Genomic DNA, 20744 nt, shown 5'->3' on the forward strand with positions numbered 1-20744 from the left:
TGGTGACCCAGTACCAGCAGGGGACACTCTCCAAAAATGCCCCGTATGTATGCTTGTTTCTTCACAACTAAGTCTGTTCATGATTCTTAACCTGCAGAGTCCTGTGTTGCCCCTGGGCTCCCAGGACCATTTCACTTGGCAAAAGGTCATCTCTGGAGTAGGACTAGTGCAGCGTGAAGCGTATGGTACGTCCAGCACAGGGGTACTTGTATAGCACTCTGATATTGTTGCCGTAGGTGCCATATGCCATGTTTTATTGGCTAACGATTTCCACCTGAGGAGCAAAAGTGGGCCTGATGCAAACACCACTGAACCTCAGAAAAGCTTGGACTGAGACCTGAGCTGTAGCGTTGGGCTTATCTCTTCTAATGTGAGAGAGACTGAAAAGGACATCACTTCAGAGTCTGTAACCCTAATCGAACCTCCCTTTTCCCCTGCAATCTGAGGGATTAAGATGCCAGAGACTGAAATGAGACGTTTATTGAAAGCTCCCCTTGCATGACAAATGTCCCTCCCTGTGTAACATTATAATGATACTCAGCACTTATATATCCAAGCACTGCCTGGCCCAGCTGAGCCACAGTGTTGAGAACAACATCTTCACTTCCAACCAGGCTGGAGGGCGTTTAGCCCATGCTAGTGATATGACCAAGCTGTGATGTTTGGTTCTGCATCCAGCTCTGAACCACCAAAGTTCATGGATCCTCAGGTAAAATGCTGGCTTACAACCAGGTCCAAATCCCATTGCAGTAAATGGGAAAGGCTCCCCTTGATTTCAGTTGTGCAGATGCTTTTGTCTAGTTGCTGGATCCAGCCACTGTAATAGCTTCCCTCTTCTAGCTTTTCCTTCAGGTTTAGCTGAAGGTCCCAGGTTCAATCCCTGCCAATGACCAAAGAGACTGTGGCCATCCCTCGGGGTTTTGGCAGTAGCATCCCACCATTGCTAACACCAATGCAGCTCTGCTGGAGCTAGCAACATTGGGAGCCCTAGTCTGGATGAGGCTCCTGTGGCCACTGGTTTTTTAACTTGCTCAGACTGAGTCTAAATGACACATGGCATTTAAAAAGCTGTTGGCTACAGGAGCCTTAGTCACACTAGGGCTCCCAAGGTGGCTATTACAAGTGGGGCTACAGTAGTGAGAGATTTGCCCTCCCACGCCCAGCTATACATATGCTGCCATGGCCAGAGCTGGCGCTAGGCATAAGCAGACTAACCAATTGCTTAGGGCCCCAAGCAGCTCAATGGGCCCCCATTCCCTTTTTATTATAAGAACTTGCCTGTTTTAGTATTGTGGGGAGGCAGGAGGGGACAAAAATATTCCTGTTTAGGGCCCCCCAATGGGCTAGCACTGGCTCTAGCCATGGCTCTTGGATCTGAGATTCTGTTACAGGCCCACCTCCAATGCGGATATTCACTAACTAACCCCTGGTACTGTGTTTGTGCAGGCAGGAAATCAGGGCCAAAGTAACTAATGGAAATTTTTTTTTCTGTTCATCTAGACACGTCTTTGCCATTGCGGAAATGGCCTACGCTCTGTCCCATACTTCAGAGCAAGAGCAGTGCATCGTCATCAGGTAGGAAATGAGGATGTTATGTGGGGCTGAGATTCCTCCTCTCCCTCCAAGTTTTTGCCCCATTGAAACAACTGTTCCAGAGGATTGAAAAATAGCACACGTTATATGCATATTTTAACAAGACTCTCTGAGTGATCCAGGGAATTATAGACCAGTAAGCCTTAGATCTGTGCCTGGCAAAAAGATTGAATCTATAAAAACAGAACAGCAAAACACCTGGAAGATCATGATATAATAAGGTTTAACTAGCCAGATTTCACAAAGGAAAATCATGCCTCATTAATCTCTTAGAATTCTACAAGGCCTTGTACAAGGTTCCATACAAGAGGCTACTAAAGAAGCTAAGAAATTATGTTCTAAGGCAAAGTATTGTCTTGGATCAAAAACTAGCTAGGATACAGAAAGCAAAGAGTAAGTTTAAATGATGAATTTTCATCATGGCACCAAGTTAACAATGGGGACTTCAAGGTTCTAGAGTAGGTCCTGTGTTCTTTAATATATTTATTAATGATCTGGAAAGGGGGTTGAGCAGGGAGGTAGCAAAATCTGCAGCTGTCACTCTCACACCTTGGGGGATGCAATCCGGACCAGCAAGGGGTTGTGCCAGCTTTTGCCGTGCAACCCTGGGTGCCTTACAATGCTTTACTGCTATAGCTCCCAGCCTGGCACATTCACAGCCAGCCCACAAGCGTGTAGGTCACACGCTGAGTGTGTGTGTGTGTGTGTGTGTGTGTGCGTGCTAGACAGCCCTGGTTTAGCAGCTCTGACACCAGCAGCCTGTCTACAGCCCCCTATTCTGGCCTCCACCCAGGATTGTTACAACCTGAAAGGTGACCCCACCACATGCCCAGTCCTGAATTTCCCCAAAACCATGTGCTCTGCAATGCCCAGCCCTCTCCAGGACAGTTCAGAGAAATAATAAGGTTCATTGCTCCTTTAAAGAGACAAAAGTTCATCACAGCTTATTCACTATTCTCTGAAGATACAGTACTGAATTGTTTATAGTGAAAATAAAACAAATGTATTAACAATAGCATATAGATTAAGTGATGCCAAGTACAAGAAATAAAGTTAGACCGAGTTACAAGCAAATAAAAGTGAAGACATGTTTCTAGAAGTCTAAAACTTAATCTAGCTAGGGATCGGCTTTATTCAAGATGTTTTTTCTCACCTAAATTCAGTTCCCAGACACTTCAACCCCCACTTGGTTGAAGGACCCATCTTTCCCAGTTTGCAAGAGCTCTGTCCCCTTGTGTCTGTCTAGTGATGGATGTCAAAGATGTCTTCTGTCGTTGCTTATATCTTTCAAAATGCAATGACCTTGTTTCAAGACGAAAGATGGCCTCATGCTGTTCTTCCCTCCCTCTGGACTTCCCATCCCCTAGCTGATTTCTGTGTAAATGGAGCTTCCACTGTTATTGGTCTTATCTGGCTTATATTTCAGTGGAGACAGGTAGATAGTTGCCTTCCCTCCTGCCTGGGAGCGAATCCTGTTTCTCCCTGTTTGGTCACAGACTTTAAAGCCTAATATCATTAAATATCCATATTTCCTCATAAAAATACATACATTTCAGAATGATTATTAGTCACCAATGTGCCATTAGCTTTCAGAGAAGACCTCACTATACACTTTTATAAAACAGTAATACTGTACACAATTACTTGATTCAATTGCTTATCACTCGAGGTTCAGCTCTCCCCCTTCCATCTTTATAGACCAAGTAATCTTTTCAGTGTATTATTTGGATACTCTGTGCAGTACTGCTCACCCCATCTTAGAAAGTGCATTACAGAAACCTGGAGCGGTGTGGCGGAGGGTTCAGAGAAAGGTGACAAGAACAATCAGCGATCACGCTCTCATGTGATAAGAAACAGGAAAGATTAAGATGGCTACCTTAGAAAGGAGATGAGTAAGAGGGGGCATAAGTCTATGAAATAATGAATGGTCTGGAGAAGGTAGATCGGGAGCTTGTGTTCTCCCTGCTGCACAGCACAAGAACAAGGGAACTTTCAAAGACATGAAATGGCGAAAAGTTCAAAACCGGTCAAATGAAATACTTTTTCACACCATGTGTAATTTAAACTATGGAATTTATTGCCTCAGGAAGTAACTGAGTCTAAGAACTTGGCAAGAGTCAGAAGGGGTTGAACACTAATATGGATACTGAGACTATCTAGGGTGGTTATAACTAACGATAATGCTGGAAAGGATGTTAAACCTCATGCTTCAGGGATTAAGCCAATCTCTAACCAGGAGACTAGGGTAAAACCTACTTTGGGAAGTAGACTATCCTACATCTGCCCACTGTAGGTTCTCACACCCTCCTCTGAAGAATTTGGTGCTGATCACTGTCTGACAGACAGACCTTGAATCTGATCCAGTCTGGCATTTCATATGTTCCTAACAAACAGCCTTGCCCTCTTGAGGCATCTCCAGGTGCCTCTGAGCACGTGGAAGACATGCCCACTCACAATTGGCTATGCAGGATGACATTTATCAGTGTCACTTTTGAAACAATCACCCCTGCATGCAGCACTTCCTGGCAGGGGCACCAGAACAGGAGGGCAAGGGGGCCATGGCCCCCCCACTTTTTACCAACTGTCACGGCAAGTGATGAGGGGACAGGAGCAAGTGGGGGGATGGGGCCTCAGGGGAAGGGGTGGTATGGGGGCATTGCCTTGGGGGTGTGGCATGACATGGAGGAGGCGAGTTCACGGTTTGGGCTCCCGTGACTCCCCCACTTTTAGGCCACGTCCACCACTCATGCTTCCTGGAGTGATGTTGATCGTGCTGATTAGTTGCCATGGCAAATACATTGCTGCTGGAAGAAATCCTGTCTGGGTAGATGAAACAGGATGACATAAAATTGTGCTGACTGGCTCTGTGGGATGTATGACATCCATGGAAAGGTTAATATGTAAAACCAGAAGCCTTAAAAAGTTGCTTGATTACAGTGCCCTGCCCTCAGAGTATGGTCAGACTGTCAGCCAGTGACAGTTTTGTTTTTATGATGTCAGCCGTTTATCTTGTATTTCTTTGGTTGCATATTGTCACTCTGTCTGGCCTAGGGAAGCTGTGTGAATGGAGAGCTGGGAAAAGCTAGGACTCCCCTTCCACAACCTGCTTGTGTAGTTTGAACTTAGCTGCTCATCGTAGGCCTGAGCTGATTTCCCCACAGTCTGAGGTGGGAAGGGAAGTGGGTTGGCTCTGGAGCTGGGGTTTTTGCTTGGACCCATTTTTCTAACTTGCTGCCAGACTTTTAAACAATATGGGCCAGACCCTGAGTTGCTGTAAATCATTGTCTTAGGCAGAACTATGCTGACTCTCACCAGCTGAAGATCTTGCCTAATTCCTCTAGGCACAGCTATTCTGATTCTTATAGCCGTCTCTGATCCTTATCCCTTTCTCCCCCAGTGGGCACAGTGGATCAGGTAAAACGGAAGCTGCCAAAGCAATCATGCGGTACCTGAGCACCTTGTACCAGAGACAAGACAGGCCTGGGATCAGGCAGGTAAGGGGTGGCTAATGTTTCTACGTACAGTGACACAGGCACTGGCTTCTTCTTTTCCCAGGGGGTACTGAACTCCCACTCAGCCCCAGGCCCTGCCCCCCTCCACCTCTTCCCGCCCCTGCCCCTCCTCTTCCCGCCCCTGCCTCGCCCAGTCCTGCCCCCTCCCCTTAGCATGCTCTATCCCAGCTCCTCCCCCTCCACCCAGCTCTTGCATGCCACGGAACAGCTGATCACGGCAGGTGGGAGCCACTGGGAGGGAGGGGGAGAAGTTGATTGGCAGGGCTGCCAGTGGGCGGGAGGCGCTAGGAGGGGGAGCTGGCTGCTGGTGGGTGCTAAGCACCCACTAATTTTTTTCTGTGGGTGCTCCAGCCCTCCATCCCTGGAGCACCCACGGGGTCAGTGCTTATGTACTGTGATGTGTGCTTATAGTCATGTTATGTAATGCACTACAGGAAGGTGCTCAGATACTATGGTGATGAGCACAATATAAAAACCGAATAGTATAACATGGAATAGAATGGATCAACATGGAGTGGCTAACATCAAGCTGACCAGGACTGAAAAACAAAAGCAAAGCAGGGGCTCACACCGTTCATGTCTGTTCTTAAGTTGGAGGTGGAGATAGAAGGGTGAGTGTCTGGCATCAGAGTGTGGCTAGCCATGTTCACCATGAAGTAGGGCACTGGGGGCCACATGTTTCAGTCTGTGTCTTTTCAAAGGTAGCTGATCAAGCAGTTCAAGGCCCAGATACCAGCCTGCTAAGATCTGGGGCACCAGGCACTGATGTCTAAGGCTGGCTTGAACCAGTGAGAACATTTTCTAGCTTCACTTTCACCCACTGTTGTGTGTGAGCAACAGCCATCATAGTACACTGATCACGTGACCTGAATCTCGATTTGGAATTCAGGTCTCTTGAGTGCATACCCACAGGAATGTAGTTTGAAAGAAGCTGGAGTTCCAGTGATGTCAGTGGAGTGTAGGCACCTTTGAAAACCTCCTTGAATGTATAAGGACTCAGAGTGAATTCACTGCTCTTGGGTGCTTGGTGCACAGCTTTAGAACCCTACGCTGATTGTTCACAGAACAGGCAGTGGTAGAAGTGGCACAAGCTTTGCCATCCTACGCATCCCGTTTGGCTTGGAAGGCCTATCTGTAAGGGCAAGATGGTTTCAGTGGTCTGTTCAGCCTTCTGAACTGTCTCTCTACCAAGATCGCCAGAAAAGGTTCCAGTTATGGCAGAGATGGTTTTTGTGAAGCGGGCACCTACCTGTCAGGAACTGAGCAACTGAAAAGCAACTTACGTTATGCTTAGGTCAACTTATGTCATGCTTAAGTCCACAGTGAGGTGGGAACAACTATCAGTCACTGCCAGCCTGGGTTTGGGTCCAGCTAGTAACCTAGTACTAGAGGCTCCATATCGTATTACTGCTTCCTTGAGCTGTATCCCCTGGCTGGCTGTTGGATACACCTTGTGTTTCTGGTCATGTCTTTTGGTCCAGTGCCACTGGGACAAGGACCATCCCTTTTTTTCTATGTTTGTGGGTACCTGGCACTATGGGGCCCTGGTTTCTGGGCAATGCCACAGTGTTATCTGGTTGTTAAACATAAGGTCTTGTATCCTCTGCCCTCTCCCAGGCCTGTGACATACTGCCCATTCTGGAGAGCTTTGGGAATGCTAAAACCATCCTTAACGACAACTCGAGCCGCTTTGGGAAGTTTCTGCACATCCACCTGAGGACAGTGAGTCAAGGGCACTTGCCCTTAGCCAACAATGCAGCGATGCATGCTGGAGCAGGAGGAGAATGAGCCGGCATGCACAGGAACAGATCCATTGCTAATCTGCTGGGAAGTGAGTTATGCAGGGGGGTTGTGCAACAACAGGCCTCCCTCCTGCACACTTTCTATGGGGGGCGGGATCAGCTTGCACCGCTGGGTTTGCTTTGAGTTTTGTCTATAAAAGAACACATGAAATCTGCAAGGTTTCCCTGCTTGAAACCACCAAGCCCCTATCTACTGTGCTCTCCTATTACAATAGCACTGAGATCAGGGCCTCCATTGTGCTAGGTGCTGTACATACACCCAGGGAAAGAGAGTCCCTGTCCCAAAGAGCTTACAGTCTAAATAGATAAGACAGACAAAATGGGGGGAGGGGAAACAGAAACATACAGAGATTAACAGACTTGCCCAGGGTCACACAGCAGGTCAGTTGCAGAGCAAGAACCCAGGTCTCCTGACTCCCAGTCTAGTGTGCCCTGTCTGCTTGACCTCTGTCTGCTTCAGAGTGACAAGTTACCGTGTTTGAGGACCATTACAACACAGTAGAAGCTGGTGAGGTTCTGGTAACATGGCTGAGTCTTGCAGTGCAGAGAGGACTGAACAGTCTTAACTGTGGAGCTGTAGCATGGGCTTGAACCAGTGAGAACGCAGTGTGGCTCGGTCAGGGTCAGGCTTCGGTCCCCCTTCCTGGATCATGAAGTACTTTTTGTTGTCAGAAGGGGGTCATGGTGCAATGAAGTTTGAGAACCCCTGACCTATCCATACCTACTATGCTGCTCAGCCATGTTTGTGTCACCACGTTCCAGGAAAAGCTCCACCATTGCCTTGCCAGCTGGGCAGCTGCTGCAAACCTTCCTCCTTGGGGAGGGCCCTGGGGTACATGTGGTGGGAACTGGGAAGGAGTAAACTTAGAAGCTATAACTTTGACATGGCAAATATTTTACTAAGTAAAAGTCTGTAATAAAACCATCCCTACAGCAAAACTCCCATGTAATGTTTAGGTCTCTCCTAAACTCCAGCCCCTACAGCATCGTAGGAGCCAGAGTCATGGATCAGGACCCCACTGTGCTAGGTGCTGTACAAACACAGGACAAAAAGCTGGTCTCTGCCCCAAGAGCGTACAATTTAAGTATAGACCAGAGACCATGGGTGGATTCTAGACAGTTGATGGAGTCCAAAGAAACAGTGAGCCATATGTGTGCGAATGGTTAGGGAACATGCACAGGTTATACCTGGGACCATTTTGGGGATTGCTCAGTCTGGATCTTTTGGTTTGCTGGTGTAGAGAAGGGAGATCCAAGTGCCCCTTAATTTGGGGAGGTTGTTCGCAGTCTAATCCTGGATCCATATATTCTAGAGTTGGACTCCTTTCTCTATAATGGAGCTGCCTCCAGGATCCCAGCTCTGAAGGACCTCTAAAACTTTGGAGGTTAGGTAAACTCCTAAAGTCGATGGGCTTTGAAATTCAGATCCAAATTTTGCATCTTGGATTTGTATCTCTGGGTAAGGACTCCCTCTGCCTGGCCCCCTATACAGAGTATATAGGTCTCCAGCAAACCCTCAGTCCTCTCACAGAACCCTTTCCCCCTTTCTCTCGCACACACAGTGGGGTCGTGATGGGTACGTCCATCTCCCAGTACCTTCTGGAAAAGTCCCGTGTTGTGTTTCAGGTAAGAACCAACCACCCCCACTTCCCCAGACAGGTCAGAATCTCTGCATGTCTAGGCTGTGTTTATGGGTTACGGCCTATGTTAGTTACTAAGTGCAAGAAATGCCTGCAGCTTCTCTAGTCAGATGGCAAGAGGCAGGCCCTCAGTCCTAGTGGAAGGTAGTAGAGTTTCAGATTAGCGTTAGTCTCATGTGTCACCTACATGGGCTGAATCTAGTGAGGGCACAGGTTGAGCTTTATCAAGGTGTCTGCAGCCCCTCCTATGGTGGAGCCCTCCATGCACCACTCTGCTGCCCTGCAGCATTCCCTGCTGGGCTAGTCCTGGGCCACCCCTGCGCAGATGCTGCCTGCTGTGATGAACTGTATGGTGTTTTTGTGAAATGGACAAAAATCTATCAGGGCCTGGATTCAGACACTATTGCGTTGGGAGCATAGGTGCCCAGAGATGACGGTCCAACCCAGATGGCCTTGCCCCCATTCTACTGCTCCATCCAAGCCCCCTATCTGTTTTTTTTTATATGGTAAGATAGATCACAGGCCTCACAAACACTTTACTCAGCTGTAGTGTGTTTTTTAAATGTCCAACCATTACAGCACTTTCAGCACGTTCTCAGTAAACCCAAATCTAATTAGGTGATTTTCAATGACTGACTTGTTTAAAGCCATCATTACCTTTGCCAAACAATTTCTAGAATTGCGGTAAAAAATTATCTCACTGCTGCTGTCGGTTTGACATCGGCTCTGTACAATGCATGAATCCCATAACTATTGTTTATTTCTATAGTGCCGTATTAATGTATTAACTAGGGCTATCAAGCGATTAAAAAAAATTAATCATGATTAATCACACTTAAACAATAGTAGAATACAATTTATTTAAATATTTTTGGATGTTTTCTACATTTTCTAATATATTGATTTCAATTACAACACAGAATACAAAGTATTCAGTGCTCACTTTATTTTTGATTACAAGTATTTGCACTGTAGAAAAACAAAAGAAATAGTATTTTTAAATTCATTTTATACGAGTACTGCAATCTCTTGATCATGAAAGTTGAACTTGCAAATGTAAAATTATGTAAAAAAACAAACAAACAAAAAACTATATTAAAAAATAAAACAATGTAAAATTTTAGAGCCTGCAAGTCCACTCACTCCTACTTCTTGTTCAGCCAATCGATCAGACAAACAAGTTTGTTTACATTTGCAGGAGATAATGCTGCATGTTTCTTGTTTACAATGTCACCTGAAAGTAAGGACAGGCGTTCTCATGGCACTGTTGTAGCCAGCGTCACAAGATATTTATGTGCCAGATGCACTAAAGATTCATCTGTCCCTTCATGCTTCAGCCACCATTCCAGGGGAAATGCGTCCATGCTCGATAACAATCCAAGGCAGTGTGGACTGAAGCATGTTCATTTTCGTTATCTGAGTCAGACACCACCAGCAGAAGATAGATTTTCTTTTTTGGTGGTTCAGGTTCTGTAGTTTCCACATCGGAGTGTTGCTCTTTTAAGACTTCTGAAAGCATGCTGCACACCTCGTCCCTCTCAGATTTTGGAAGGCTCTTCAGATTCTTAAACCTTGGGTTGAGCGCTGTAGCTATCTTTAGAAATCTCCCATTGGTTCCTTCTTTGCATTTTGTCAAATCTGCAGTGAAAATGTTCTTAAAATGAACAACATGTGCTGGGTCATCATCCAAGACTGCTATAACATTAAATATATGTCAGAATGTGGGTAAAACACAGAGCAGGAGACATACAATTCTCCCCAAGGAGTTCAGTCACAAATTTAATTAACACACTATTTTTTTAATGAGCATCATCAGCATGGAAGCATTTCCTCTGGAATGGTGGCCGAAACAGGAAGGGACATACGAATGTTTAGCATATCTGCCATGTAAATACCTTGCACATCAGCTACAAAAGTGCCATGCAAATACTAGTTCTCACTTTCTGGTGACATTGTAAATAAGAAGAGGGTAACATTAGCTCCTGTAAATGTAAACAAACTTGTTTGTCTTAGCAATTGGCTGAACAAGAAGTAGGACTGAGTGGACTTGTAGCTCTGAAGTTTTACATTGCTTTGTTTTTGAGTGCAGTTATGTAACAAAAAAAAATCTACATTTGTAAGTTGCACTTTCATGACAAAGAGATTTCACTACCTTACTTGTATAAGATGAATTGAAAAATACTATTTCTTTTGTTTATCATTTTTACAGTGCAAATATTTATAATAAAAAATAACATATAATTTGATTTCAATTACAGCACAGAAAACAATATATATGAAAATGTAGAAAAACATCCAAAATATGTAGTACATTTCAGTTGGTATTCTATTGTTTAACCGTGCGATTAAAACTGCGATTAATCACAATTAATTTTTTTTAATCACGATTAATTTTTTTGAGTTAATCGCATGAGCTAACTGCAATTAATCGACAGCCCTAGTATTAACTGAAAGGGTTTGCAATCTAATATGTATGAGGTGTGTGTTACAGGTGCCCCCCGTGTCACTCCCCAGAGGATGAGAGTTGTTACTGTGTCCAGCTTGCAGAGTCGTGGCTCTCGAACTCAAGCTGTAGCAGGTCATTTTTTAGATCTTCAAGTCCCCAGTTCAATCTCTGGCATGTTGGCCTGGCTAAGCTAAAGTCCATGTAAACTGCTGTGTTCCTACTGGGCAGCATAACATTGTTGCAAGTAATGTTCTGGCATGTGCATGTGTTGAGTTAAACTGCTTTGGAGACCTATCTAGGAACAAGAGTAGTCCAGAAAGATGTCTAGAAGCTGGTAAAAGTGTTTCTATCATTCTTTGGAAAGCTTTTCCCCCACTGTTTTTTCTTTCCCAGGAGAAATGGATGATTAGTAAGAAATCCTTCACTTGGGTATATTTTTCCTTAGACGAAGATACAAGGACAAAATGTGCACTAACTTAACATCAGTCTAAGCCTTTTGGGCCAGGTTCACAGCTAGGGTTGCCAGTTTTCGTTGGACGTATTCCTGGAGTTTTAATCACATGACATAATCTTTAATTCCTGGAGACTCCAGGCCAATCCTGGAGGGTTGGCAACCCTATATAGCTGGTGTACAACAGGGTAGCTCCACTGATGTCCATGAAATCACATCGATCTATACCAACAGAAAATCTGGCCTTCTGAAGTTAACAGGCATTATTTGGCTCAGATTTGCAGTAGGAATAGGAGAACCCAGTATGGATAAGTAAGAGCTCCCTCTATCCCCAGCAGCTTGAACTACATTTAAAGTTTATTAAAAATTCCATAAATTTTTCTAAAAAGAAAGGGTACTTGTGGCACCTTAGAGACTAACAAATTTATTTGAGCATAACTTTCATGAGCTACATTCACTTCATCGGATGAAGTGAGCTGTAGCTCACGAAAGCTTATGCTCAAATAAATTTTAGTTTCTAAGGTGCCACAAGTACTCTTTTTTTTTTTTTTTTTTTTTTTTTTTTTTGCGAATACAGACTAACACGGTTGCTACTCTGAAACCTGTCATTAATTTTTCTCTCCCCCATGCTCTGCTCGGGTATGCAAGGACCAGCAGTGGTAGCCCTGTGAAGGGGGTTGTTTCTACCCTGGTTACAGGAGGCACTGGATGGAAACTTCAAAGCAAGCCTGTTCTTTTACAGTCTGCAGCCTGGCTTTGCAGAGCCCAGAGGTTCGCATGGGTTCCGTACTTCAGGGGATTTGTCTGATGAAGTTTTAACTTCCCGTAGCACTGAGATGTGATGGGGTGGTGGAGCGAGATGTTTGGCCCACAGTGTGAGCGATCTCCTTTCAGGCCCGTGGCGAGAGGAGCTACCATGTGTTTTATGAGCTGGTGGCGGGGCTTCCTGCGGAGCAGAAAGAGAAGCTTTTCCTGCATGAGGCAGAGACTTACTTTTACCTGAATCAGGTGAGTGAGAGGGTGGAGCGAGCTGCTCCAGCAGGCAAGGGAGAGACATTGTTGAACCAGTACTTTCGTCTCTTATCAGCCTGGTGCTGGGGACCCGACAGGAAACAGGTAAGATAAGCACTGTGCTTCCCTCCTGGATTGCCCCTCCTGGAGGTGGCTCACGGTTACGTTTTGGAACTTGGCTGCCCTCTGCACTGTCTGTCTGGGGCCCCCCTCGCTCTTGACCCAAGGAACATGTCTTTTTGATGGAGAGGCTTGGTCCCTGTCACTTCTCCTCCCTCTCCCATCATTCAGGTTCCATTACCTCTTGGAAAAAGCTGTGTTTATTGGGACTCTTGTTTTTATATGGGTTATCTAAACACCGAAGCCCTATGGCTCCACCTATCTAAGAAAACCAGTATTTCCAACCCCAAATGTTCAAAAACCATGAGTCAGGCTCACTAAAAACCATGAAATTATGTAAAAATAGATTTTTGGTGTTCTTTTTATTTGCCTTCTGCTTTTTGAGCCTTTAGGGTGCACTGGGGTTATGTTTTGAAGCTTTCTGCACAGCCACAAGGGCTAGAAACTTACTTTTTCTTTAAGAATGAAGGCTGAAATCCTCACATATCCAATTGACTACAGGAGCTGGGGCTTTACGGAAAACAATAATGATTATGAGACTCATAACAAAATCATGAGAGTTGGCAACACTGGAAAACAGCTTTCTATAATGAGGTTAACCTTCTTTTGCCTGGGCCTATAATCTTCTGTGGGCTTAAAAGGATTGGGGAGATGTGGGCTGGATCAAGGGATCCTCTCTTTACCCTTTGCGGAATAAAACAAAGCACCTGAAAAAAGAAAAGGAGTACTTGTGGCACCTTGGAGACTAACAAATTTATTTGAGCATAAGCTTTCGTGAGCTTCAGCTCACTTCATCGGATGCATTCGGTGGAAAATGCATCCGATGAAGTGAGCTGTAGCTCAAGAAAGCTTATGCTCAAATAAATTTGTTAGTCTCTAAGGTACCACGAGTACTCTTCATCAGACAATTACAGCATGTTAAAAGATCTCTCCTTGAACTGAACATTATTAGACCTTTCCCTAGCAACCTCCGCAGGAAGGGAGAACCAAGCAGAATGGTGCTACATTTTAGTTAGGTAGCAGCAATTCTCACACTGTGGGTTGGGACCCCAAAGTGGGTCGGAACCCCATTTTAATGGGGTCACCAGGGTCAGCATTAGACTTGCTGGGACCCAGGACTGAAGCTGAAGCCCGAATCCACCCCTACCCGGGGTGGCGGGGCTTGGGCTGCAGCCCCCTCTCCTCCTCACTTGAGGCAGCAGGGATTGGTCTCCACCCCCCTTCCGGGGTCATGTAGTAACTTTGTTGTCAGAAGGGGGTCACCGTGCAATGAAGTTTGAGAACCCTTGAGTTACAGATAGTGATGTACCTGGAAAGTCCCAGTGAGAACTGACATGACAAGGCCTGTTGAGAAGTGTGGGAAGAGGTTAGGGGAGAAGGGCAAAACCTCTCCAGTCAAACTTTGGGTTTTCAAAACAAGGAGTAGTTTGGATCTTGCGCTCTCTCTCTCTCTCTCTCTCTTTATCTGATCCACCAAAGTTCAGAGTTGGGGGTCAGTGGGAGCTTCCCCCCCCCTGCCCCCCTGGCAGCACTGCATGATTGCTGGGCATGTTTGCTTAGCACTTCTACAACACCTCTCATCCCAGAGGCTCAAAGCACTGTGTGAAGGTGGGAAGGTATTATTGGAGCCATTTTTGCAGAGCGGAAAACTAAGCTTCAGAGCAGGGAAGGGATTTGCCCAAGGTCACAGTAAGATTTGGTGGTGGAGGTGGAAATAGAACCGTGATCAGTTCTCTCATTATGAGACCATGCTGCCTCTCACAATAGACATCAATATCTTTTTTCCGTGCTCTGAGGTATCAGGTGTTGAGTGCTGCTGGCTTGCCCAGACCAGTAGTCTGATTGGCTAGGACAAACCTATGTGCCTTAAACCAGGTCTAATCTACAAAGTTAGGTTGACCTAACTACATTGCTCAGGGCTGTGAAAATGTTTGCACCATGTGTGACATAGTTAAGTCGATCTAAGCCGCAGCGTAGATATCGCTAGGTCGTTGGTGAGAGAGGTGAATTCACTACAATGATGGATGAACACCGTCCATTGCTGTAGTAAGTGTCTACACAACAGTGCTACAGTGGTGCAACTGCAGCATTTTAAGTGTAGACAGAGCCTTAGAGTTTGAGGGAAGGGACCATTCTCCCCTTTGTACTGAGGGTCCCTCTCTTTGTTGTGACCCTGGCTGATATGGGGCTGCTGAACTCCCCTTCCAGTTCCATTCTGCCTTTGTCATCCCCACCGCTGGCGGTTTTTAAGAACAGGTTGGACGCCCCCTGTCAGGGATGGTCTAGGCTTACTTGGTCCTGCCTCAGCGCAGAGGGCTGGACTTGACTTCTCCAGTTTCCTTCCAGTCCTACAGTTTTATGATTCTGTCACCTGTGATTTAACCCCCTCTTATCTGGAGAAGCCTCAAGTTGCTGCCAGGCTGGTGCTAGGAAAAATTATTCAACTTCAGACCTCCTGCGGTCTGAAGCTTTCCCATTGGAGAAACTCTGTACAACCCTTATTTACGACTCAATCACCTGGTATTTTATGAGTTTTATTTAAAGTTTCCCCTCTTATATTTCTGACAAGGCAGGGCCATTGGAGATGTCCCACTCAGGGGCCCAGCTGGTCCTTCTGCTCTGGCTCAGTCTGTCGGCGTGTCCTATGCTGAATTGGTGGCATCAACCTGATTTCCATGGGATTTATTAATTCGTTTGTAAAACACCTGCAATGTGCATGGTGCCATTCAGAGAATAGGGCGATGGGTGCCGGCGTATGACCCCAGATAGCTAATACACGCAGATAAAGAGTATATTATCACCTGCCCCAAAGAGCTTAAAACCTGAGAGAGAAGAGACTGGACGTACTGGGCAAATACAAGAGATCTCCTTCTGACGGTCTCAACCCAACCCAATGCAAACTGGGGCCAAGTGTAGCCTAGTATAAGCAGCCAATTGGGTTCCCCCTCTCCCTGCGCTCGTTCCTACATTTATTCAGATTATGAGCTCCCTCTAGTGGCGTTAGATTGGAGGTCACCATGACTGCAGGGCAGGTTCCAGTGAGAAAAGGATTTGGGCTGAAGGGAGAAGGCTGCTGCTCATGTACAAATGTCTGCAGTAGCAGTAGCTGAGGGTGGTGGAAATTGACACCCAGGGTAAATTCCTGTCAGCAGCAATGTTTCCTCATGTCATGTTTGCCCCAGTGTGGAATATGCCGTGTCAGGAGAGGGAGAGAGCTCCAACCTGGAGAGAGGCCCAGTCTAATATGCCAGGTCTGAATACCCCGAGGCCAGGAGTGGTGGAAGTGCCCTAAAAGTGTGTGTGGGGGGGGCCCAATGGTGCCCGAACTGTGGCGCTGTCCCCCGTGCCACCACCGAGGCCCTGCCTCTCGTCACCCCTTTTCCCCAAGACCCCATCCCCTGCTTGGTCCTTTCCATCCCCCCTGATGGGCCCAACCCAACCCCCTGAGCTCTGAAACCCAGATCTGAGCTTTACAATTTGGGCCCCTCTCTAGAGCTGGGCAGTGATGGAGCAAGAGGCTGGTGTGAAAGGGCCGTGGGTCCAACCACAGGCTTTCGTTGGTTCTCTCAGGGCAGAGCATGCGACCTCTCGGGGAAGCAAGATGATCGGGACTTTGTGGTCTTGGTGCAAGCTCTGCAGGTGATTGGCCTCTCAGATGATCAGCTGACCTCCATCTGGGCAGTGCTGGCTGCCATTCTGCAGCTGGGGAACATCTGTTTTACCTCCTGTGAGGTATGTTAACACCTCACCAGTTTGGCAGTGACTAATATCGAACAGGTCGGCAGCCTCGTGTGATGGGGCTTGGGAGAGTAGTCTCAGTTGCACATGGTCATCTAGAGCCCATCCCCCTCCTTCAAGACTGCGGCAAATACCCAGGGAAACAGAGAGCAGAACCCAGATGCCTGGGCTGCCAAAGGTTAATTAGAGCCTGAAGAGCTGATCTACAAGCCAAAGGAAAGATTTTGCCCACTACAGTGTGACCCACCCCATGCAGTGGGATGAGTTCAATTCTCTGCAGAAGCCTGCTGTTTAAGTGTGGGACTCTGTATTCAATACAAGCTTAGATGCATTCTTCTTCCCCATGATTTAGAAGGAATCCTTTGGCCTTGCAGCCATCCCTAGTGACACAGAAATCCGGATTGTGGCCAATTTGCTGCATGTCTCAGCAGATCTCCTCCAAAGCGCCGTCACTCACCGAGTCACAGTGAGTACCGCATGGCCCCTTCAGCCCGTTCCCCATCGTCCTGAGGGACTTCAGAGTTGAGGTTGCATTGTGTAGAAAGAGTGCTTGTGCTTCAGCCCAGTGCTCTTTTTGCAGAGGGATCTGAGCAGCGTGTCTGCTGGCAGCTGCTTTACTGTTGCCTCCTTCCAAGTGATGCAAGGGAGGTCGCAGCTGAAGAGCCAGGCCTCCTATCCAGTTGAGCACAAAAATGCTGCTGCTCCTCATTCCCAGGAACAGACTGTGCAAGGGTGCACTTTCTTTCTCCTGCGCTCGTGCAGAGGCGAGCAGCTCACATTTTCCCATGGCACGCAGTCTTGAGTAGCCATGGATTGAGATGCAGTGTGATATGCTCCTGTTGCAACAGATTGCACCCCTGGCCAGGCTAAATTATGCTGCAAAACAGGCCTGTTTATTAAGGAGTTCATATTTGTGCCTATAGTTAAAATCTGGGGGCAGCTGGCATCCATAAACCAATTGTTAATTATCATCAACATACAAACCTTCCAATTTAAGGGATTTACCAACAGATTCCTGCACTCCCCATCCCCTACATATACTGAGTCAAGAGCCTGACCAAAGGGGTAACTCTTACAGGGGCTCTGAAGTGCACTGGGATCTGGCAGTATGCTGGAGGGAGGAGGCTCCCAAAGGGATGGGTCCTCCAATGAGAATGTCCTGGCACTAGGGTAACCAGATAGAAAATGTGAAAAATAGGGACAGCGGGTGGGGGTAATAGGTGCCTATATAAGAGAGAGCCCCAAATATCAGGACTGTCCTATAAAATTGGGCCATCTGGTCACCCTACCTGGCACCAGCCCTGGAGGGCTTAAACTCTGGGAGTTGACAGCAAGAGCAATCTACTGGAAAGTGACTCCTGCAGTGGGTCATAGAGGAGATTTGATTAGTTTCATTCTTATTTACACTAAGGCCCCTTTCTGTCACTCTAGCCATGTAAAAAGACCTTGAAGTGGGCATTACATCTACACCTACTGTAAGACCCCTTTATATTGCTAGACCTGTGTAAGTGTGCCATAGTGCACATGAGATTCTGGCCCGATTTGCTATCTCTGACCGCTGACTCCCAAATCACGAAGGGACCTATTAATAATGTTCTATTCTAACTTTCACTTTGCTTTATCCAAGGAATTTCCCAGGCAAAGAGCTTTGTTAGGTTGAATCAATTACTTACGGGTTTCCCGACAAAAACATTTCCTATCAGCCTTTTATAACAAATAGTGCCTCTTTCTATCCAGGTGACGTCTTATGATCATATATTCACTCCTTTGTCTGTAGAAAGTGCCATTGATGCCAGGTAACTTCCAATGCTTTTCTCTCTTTGTCTTCGTTTGGTGAGATAAGCCCAAATGTGTTGTCTTGATGGTAACTTGTTTTGCTCTTCTCCCCCACCAAGGGATGCCATTGCCAAGGCTCTGTATTCCTTGCTCTTTGACTGGCTTCTGGTGAAGATCAATGAGTGGCTAGCCCCTGGGGAAATGGACAGCTCTCTGGGCATTGTCGACATATATGGCTTTGAGGTCACTTTCTGGTTACATTATATGGTCTTGGAGGTATTGAAAGGGCAGTTTGGGTTTCTGGTTCATTTCTTAATCTAGAAGAGGAGATCATAGGTGTTGGCTGTGGGGGAAGACAGTGTCCCCTAAAATGTGGGGTCCTGTGTATTTGGAATATCTGTAAAGCACCGTGTATACTTTCAGGGCTATAAAAATAATAATGCCTAGGGCTAGCTTGGCACTGTGCGTGTGCATATGCGTGTGCATGTGCGTGCGCACTCATATGTGCGTGCAGTTGGCCAAGCAATTTGGGATTAAATCAGAACAAGCCCAGGTCTCTATCCAAAACTTGAACTGAATCCAAACTACACCTCTGTTCTGATTTCTACCAAGTCGTGACAGTACCTGGCATTTTACAACACATGAACTCTATTGCATATAGATCAAAAGCATGGCCCCAAAGAGAGTGTTGTAGTTGAAATATAAGAAAGTTGTGTGGGACTGTTAGCGAGACACTAATTTAAACCCAGTATTTAGGTTCTGGTTAAAGAAGGTCTTATGGAACCTAGAAGCAATAGAAATAAATTCCTATGAAAATAGGTTGGATTTAACTCTTCCCCAGCAGCCCCAACCCTGCCATGTTGTGCTAGTGCAGGGGAGCTGGAGAATGAAACTTGCCAAATCACTTTCATTGTCCAAGCCCAGAGAAACACCAAAAGTAAACAAGCAGCACAAATGATGACACATGCACTTGATTTAAAAATAGAATAAAATTCAATACTGGCTGTTCTCAGTAACATAAGTAAGAAACTTGTTTTTTGTTGAATATGATTTTTAACCTGACAGTGCCCGTTCATGCCTGGGCACTCTGATGAAGTTGAAACTCTGTTGGGTTAATACTCTTTTTTTTATTTTATTTTTAATTTATTGTTGTTTTCCACGTACCCCTGTTTCCTGCTCTCATGCCATAAGGGCCAAACAGTCACTGAAGTCAATGGAAAGACTCCCATTGATTCACAGGGCTTCGGATCAAACTCTGGAAGCAGGACCTATAATGGAAATCTTGTGAGACTACTAATGTATTGAAGTAACTCTTCGAAGCCCTAATCAATACCTGGAGCCCCACTGTGCCAGGTGCTGTACAAGCATGAAATAAAAAGACAGTTTCTGTCCCAAAGAGCTCCCCATCCGAGCTTCCCAGACTCATGGAGGGTGGAGAACATGCAGATCTGAGCATAGGTAGAGGTTATATCTGTCTGAGAACTTGGACTCTTTTGCAAGTAGCTCATCCATGCACTGTGGAAGGGGGTGTGTGTGTGTGTGTGTGCGCGCGCGTGGCTGTCCATATACAGAGAGGGCTGTACACATGGACAACATCTGATCTCTTTTGCTCTTGCCCCGCCCCTTCCTGTCCAGTCTATCCTGCGAACATAAAGCAGCTCCCCCCGGCCAGATCCTCCCCCACCTCCGGCTGAGCGGGAGGGCAATCCAGAAATGAGAAAACTTGTACTTCTCCGGCTAATTACCAGGGTTCACGAAGAACAGGCTGGCAGGACTATGGGCTCAAGTCAGCAGAGGCTGATACTGCGTGTTCTGTACAGCTCTGCACACCCTCTAGGAGGGACTGTGGCACAACCTCTTCACCTTGACTTTACTCCACACCTGCCCCTCTGACTCTCTTCTGCCCTGCCCTGTCCCCCTCATCCCCGCTCCCTACAGTGTCCCCCTTCCTTCCCTTTTCTTGCCGTTTAGCTGATCCCTTTCTGGATAATTTCTGCACCCCCTCCCCCAAGATCATGGCACTAACATGCTATTTGCTGCCATCCCATCGTTCACCCCTTCCCTCACCCTGTGTCTGTCTTATCTATCAGAAGGGCAGCTCTTTGGCTCAGGGACTGCCTCGTACTCTTTGTTCAGTGCCTAGCACAATGGGGCCACCGTTCTTGGGGTTGGTCCTTCGGCATTACCATGATAACGATGATGATTAATAACAACAGAAAAGAGTGAGGCATGTGTGTTCCCGCACGTCTGCAGGATCTGGGGGTGAACAGCTTGGAACAACTGTGCATCAACTTTGCAAATGAGCGTCTGCAACATTTCTTCAGCCAGACGGTCATTGCCCAGGAAGAGGTAAAATAGAACCTTCCCCGTTAGGTGCGGAATGGCACACGTGCAGTGAGTCGAGTCAGTCTCAGCTGGCTGGTGCTCCCTGGCAGGAAAGGAGGGGGTTGACTGGATCTGGTACTCTCGTCCAATACCCATGTGCTCCCACCACAGGGTATGTCTCTGAGGTTATGTTGTTCATGACCCTGTACTAATTCTGCAGTAAGATCGAGAGAGAGAGAGAGAGACTGCTAGAGCATGTCTCTGTTTTACAGGGTTTATAAGCAGCTTATTTGGGATCTGAGACCCTGATCACACCGGTGACTTTAAGGC

The 20744-nt window shown here is 46.5% G+C and overlaps 1 protein-coding gene across 6 annotated transcripts in view; it reads left to right on the top strand.

Annotated features, from left to right (window-relative positions):
• The first annotated feature begins 5027 nt into the window (after positions 1-5027).
• Positions 5028-20744, top strand: part of MYO15B (myosin XVB) — a 73756-nt gene continuing 58039 nt past the window's right edge. For 5 of the 6 annotated variants that reach the window (XM_043497522.1, XM_038371739.2, XM_043497525.1 and 2 more), the window contains exons 1-9: positions 5058-5087; positions 6723-6827; positions 8470-8533; positions 12339-12452; positions 16146-16307; positions 16666-16779; positions 18051-18109; positions 18209-18332; positions 20343-20438. In XM_043497522.1, coding sequence (XP_043353457.1) covers positions 8480-8533; positions 12339-12452; positions 16146-16307; positions 16666-16779; positions 18051-18109; positions 18209-18332; positions 20343-20438 — 723 coding nt within the window. In that variant the 5' untranslated portion in view covers positions 5058-5087; positions 6723-6827; positions 8470-8479. Of the gene's footprint in view, positions 5088-6722; positions 6828-8469; positions 8534-12338; positions 12453-16145; positions 16308-16665; positions 16780-18050; positions 18110-18208; positions 18333-20342; positions 20439-20744 lie in introns of all 6 variants that reach the window. The other variant, XM_043497523.1, reaches the window with a different exon arrangement.

The sequence above is a fragment of the Dermochelys coriacea genome, chromosome 14, assembly GCF_009764565.3.
Source record: "Dermochelys coriacea isolate rDerCor1 chromosome 14, rDerCor1.pri.v4, whole genome shotgun sequence".
Classification (NCBI taxonomy): Eukaryota; Metazoa; Chordata; order Testudines; family Dermochelyidae; genus Dermochelys; species Dermochelys coriacea.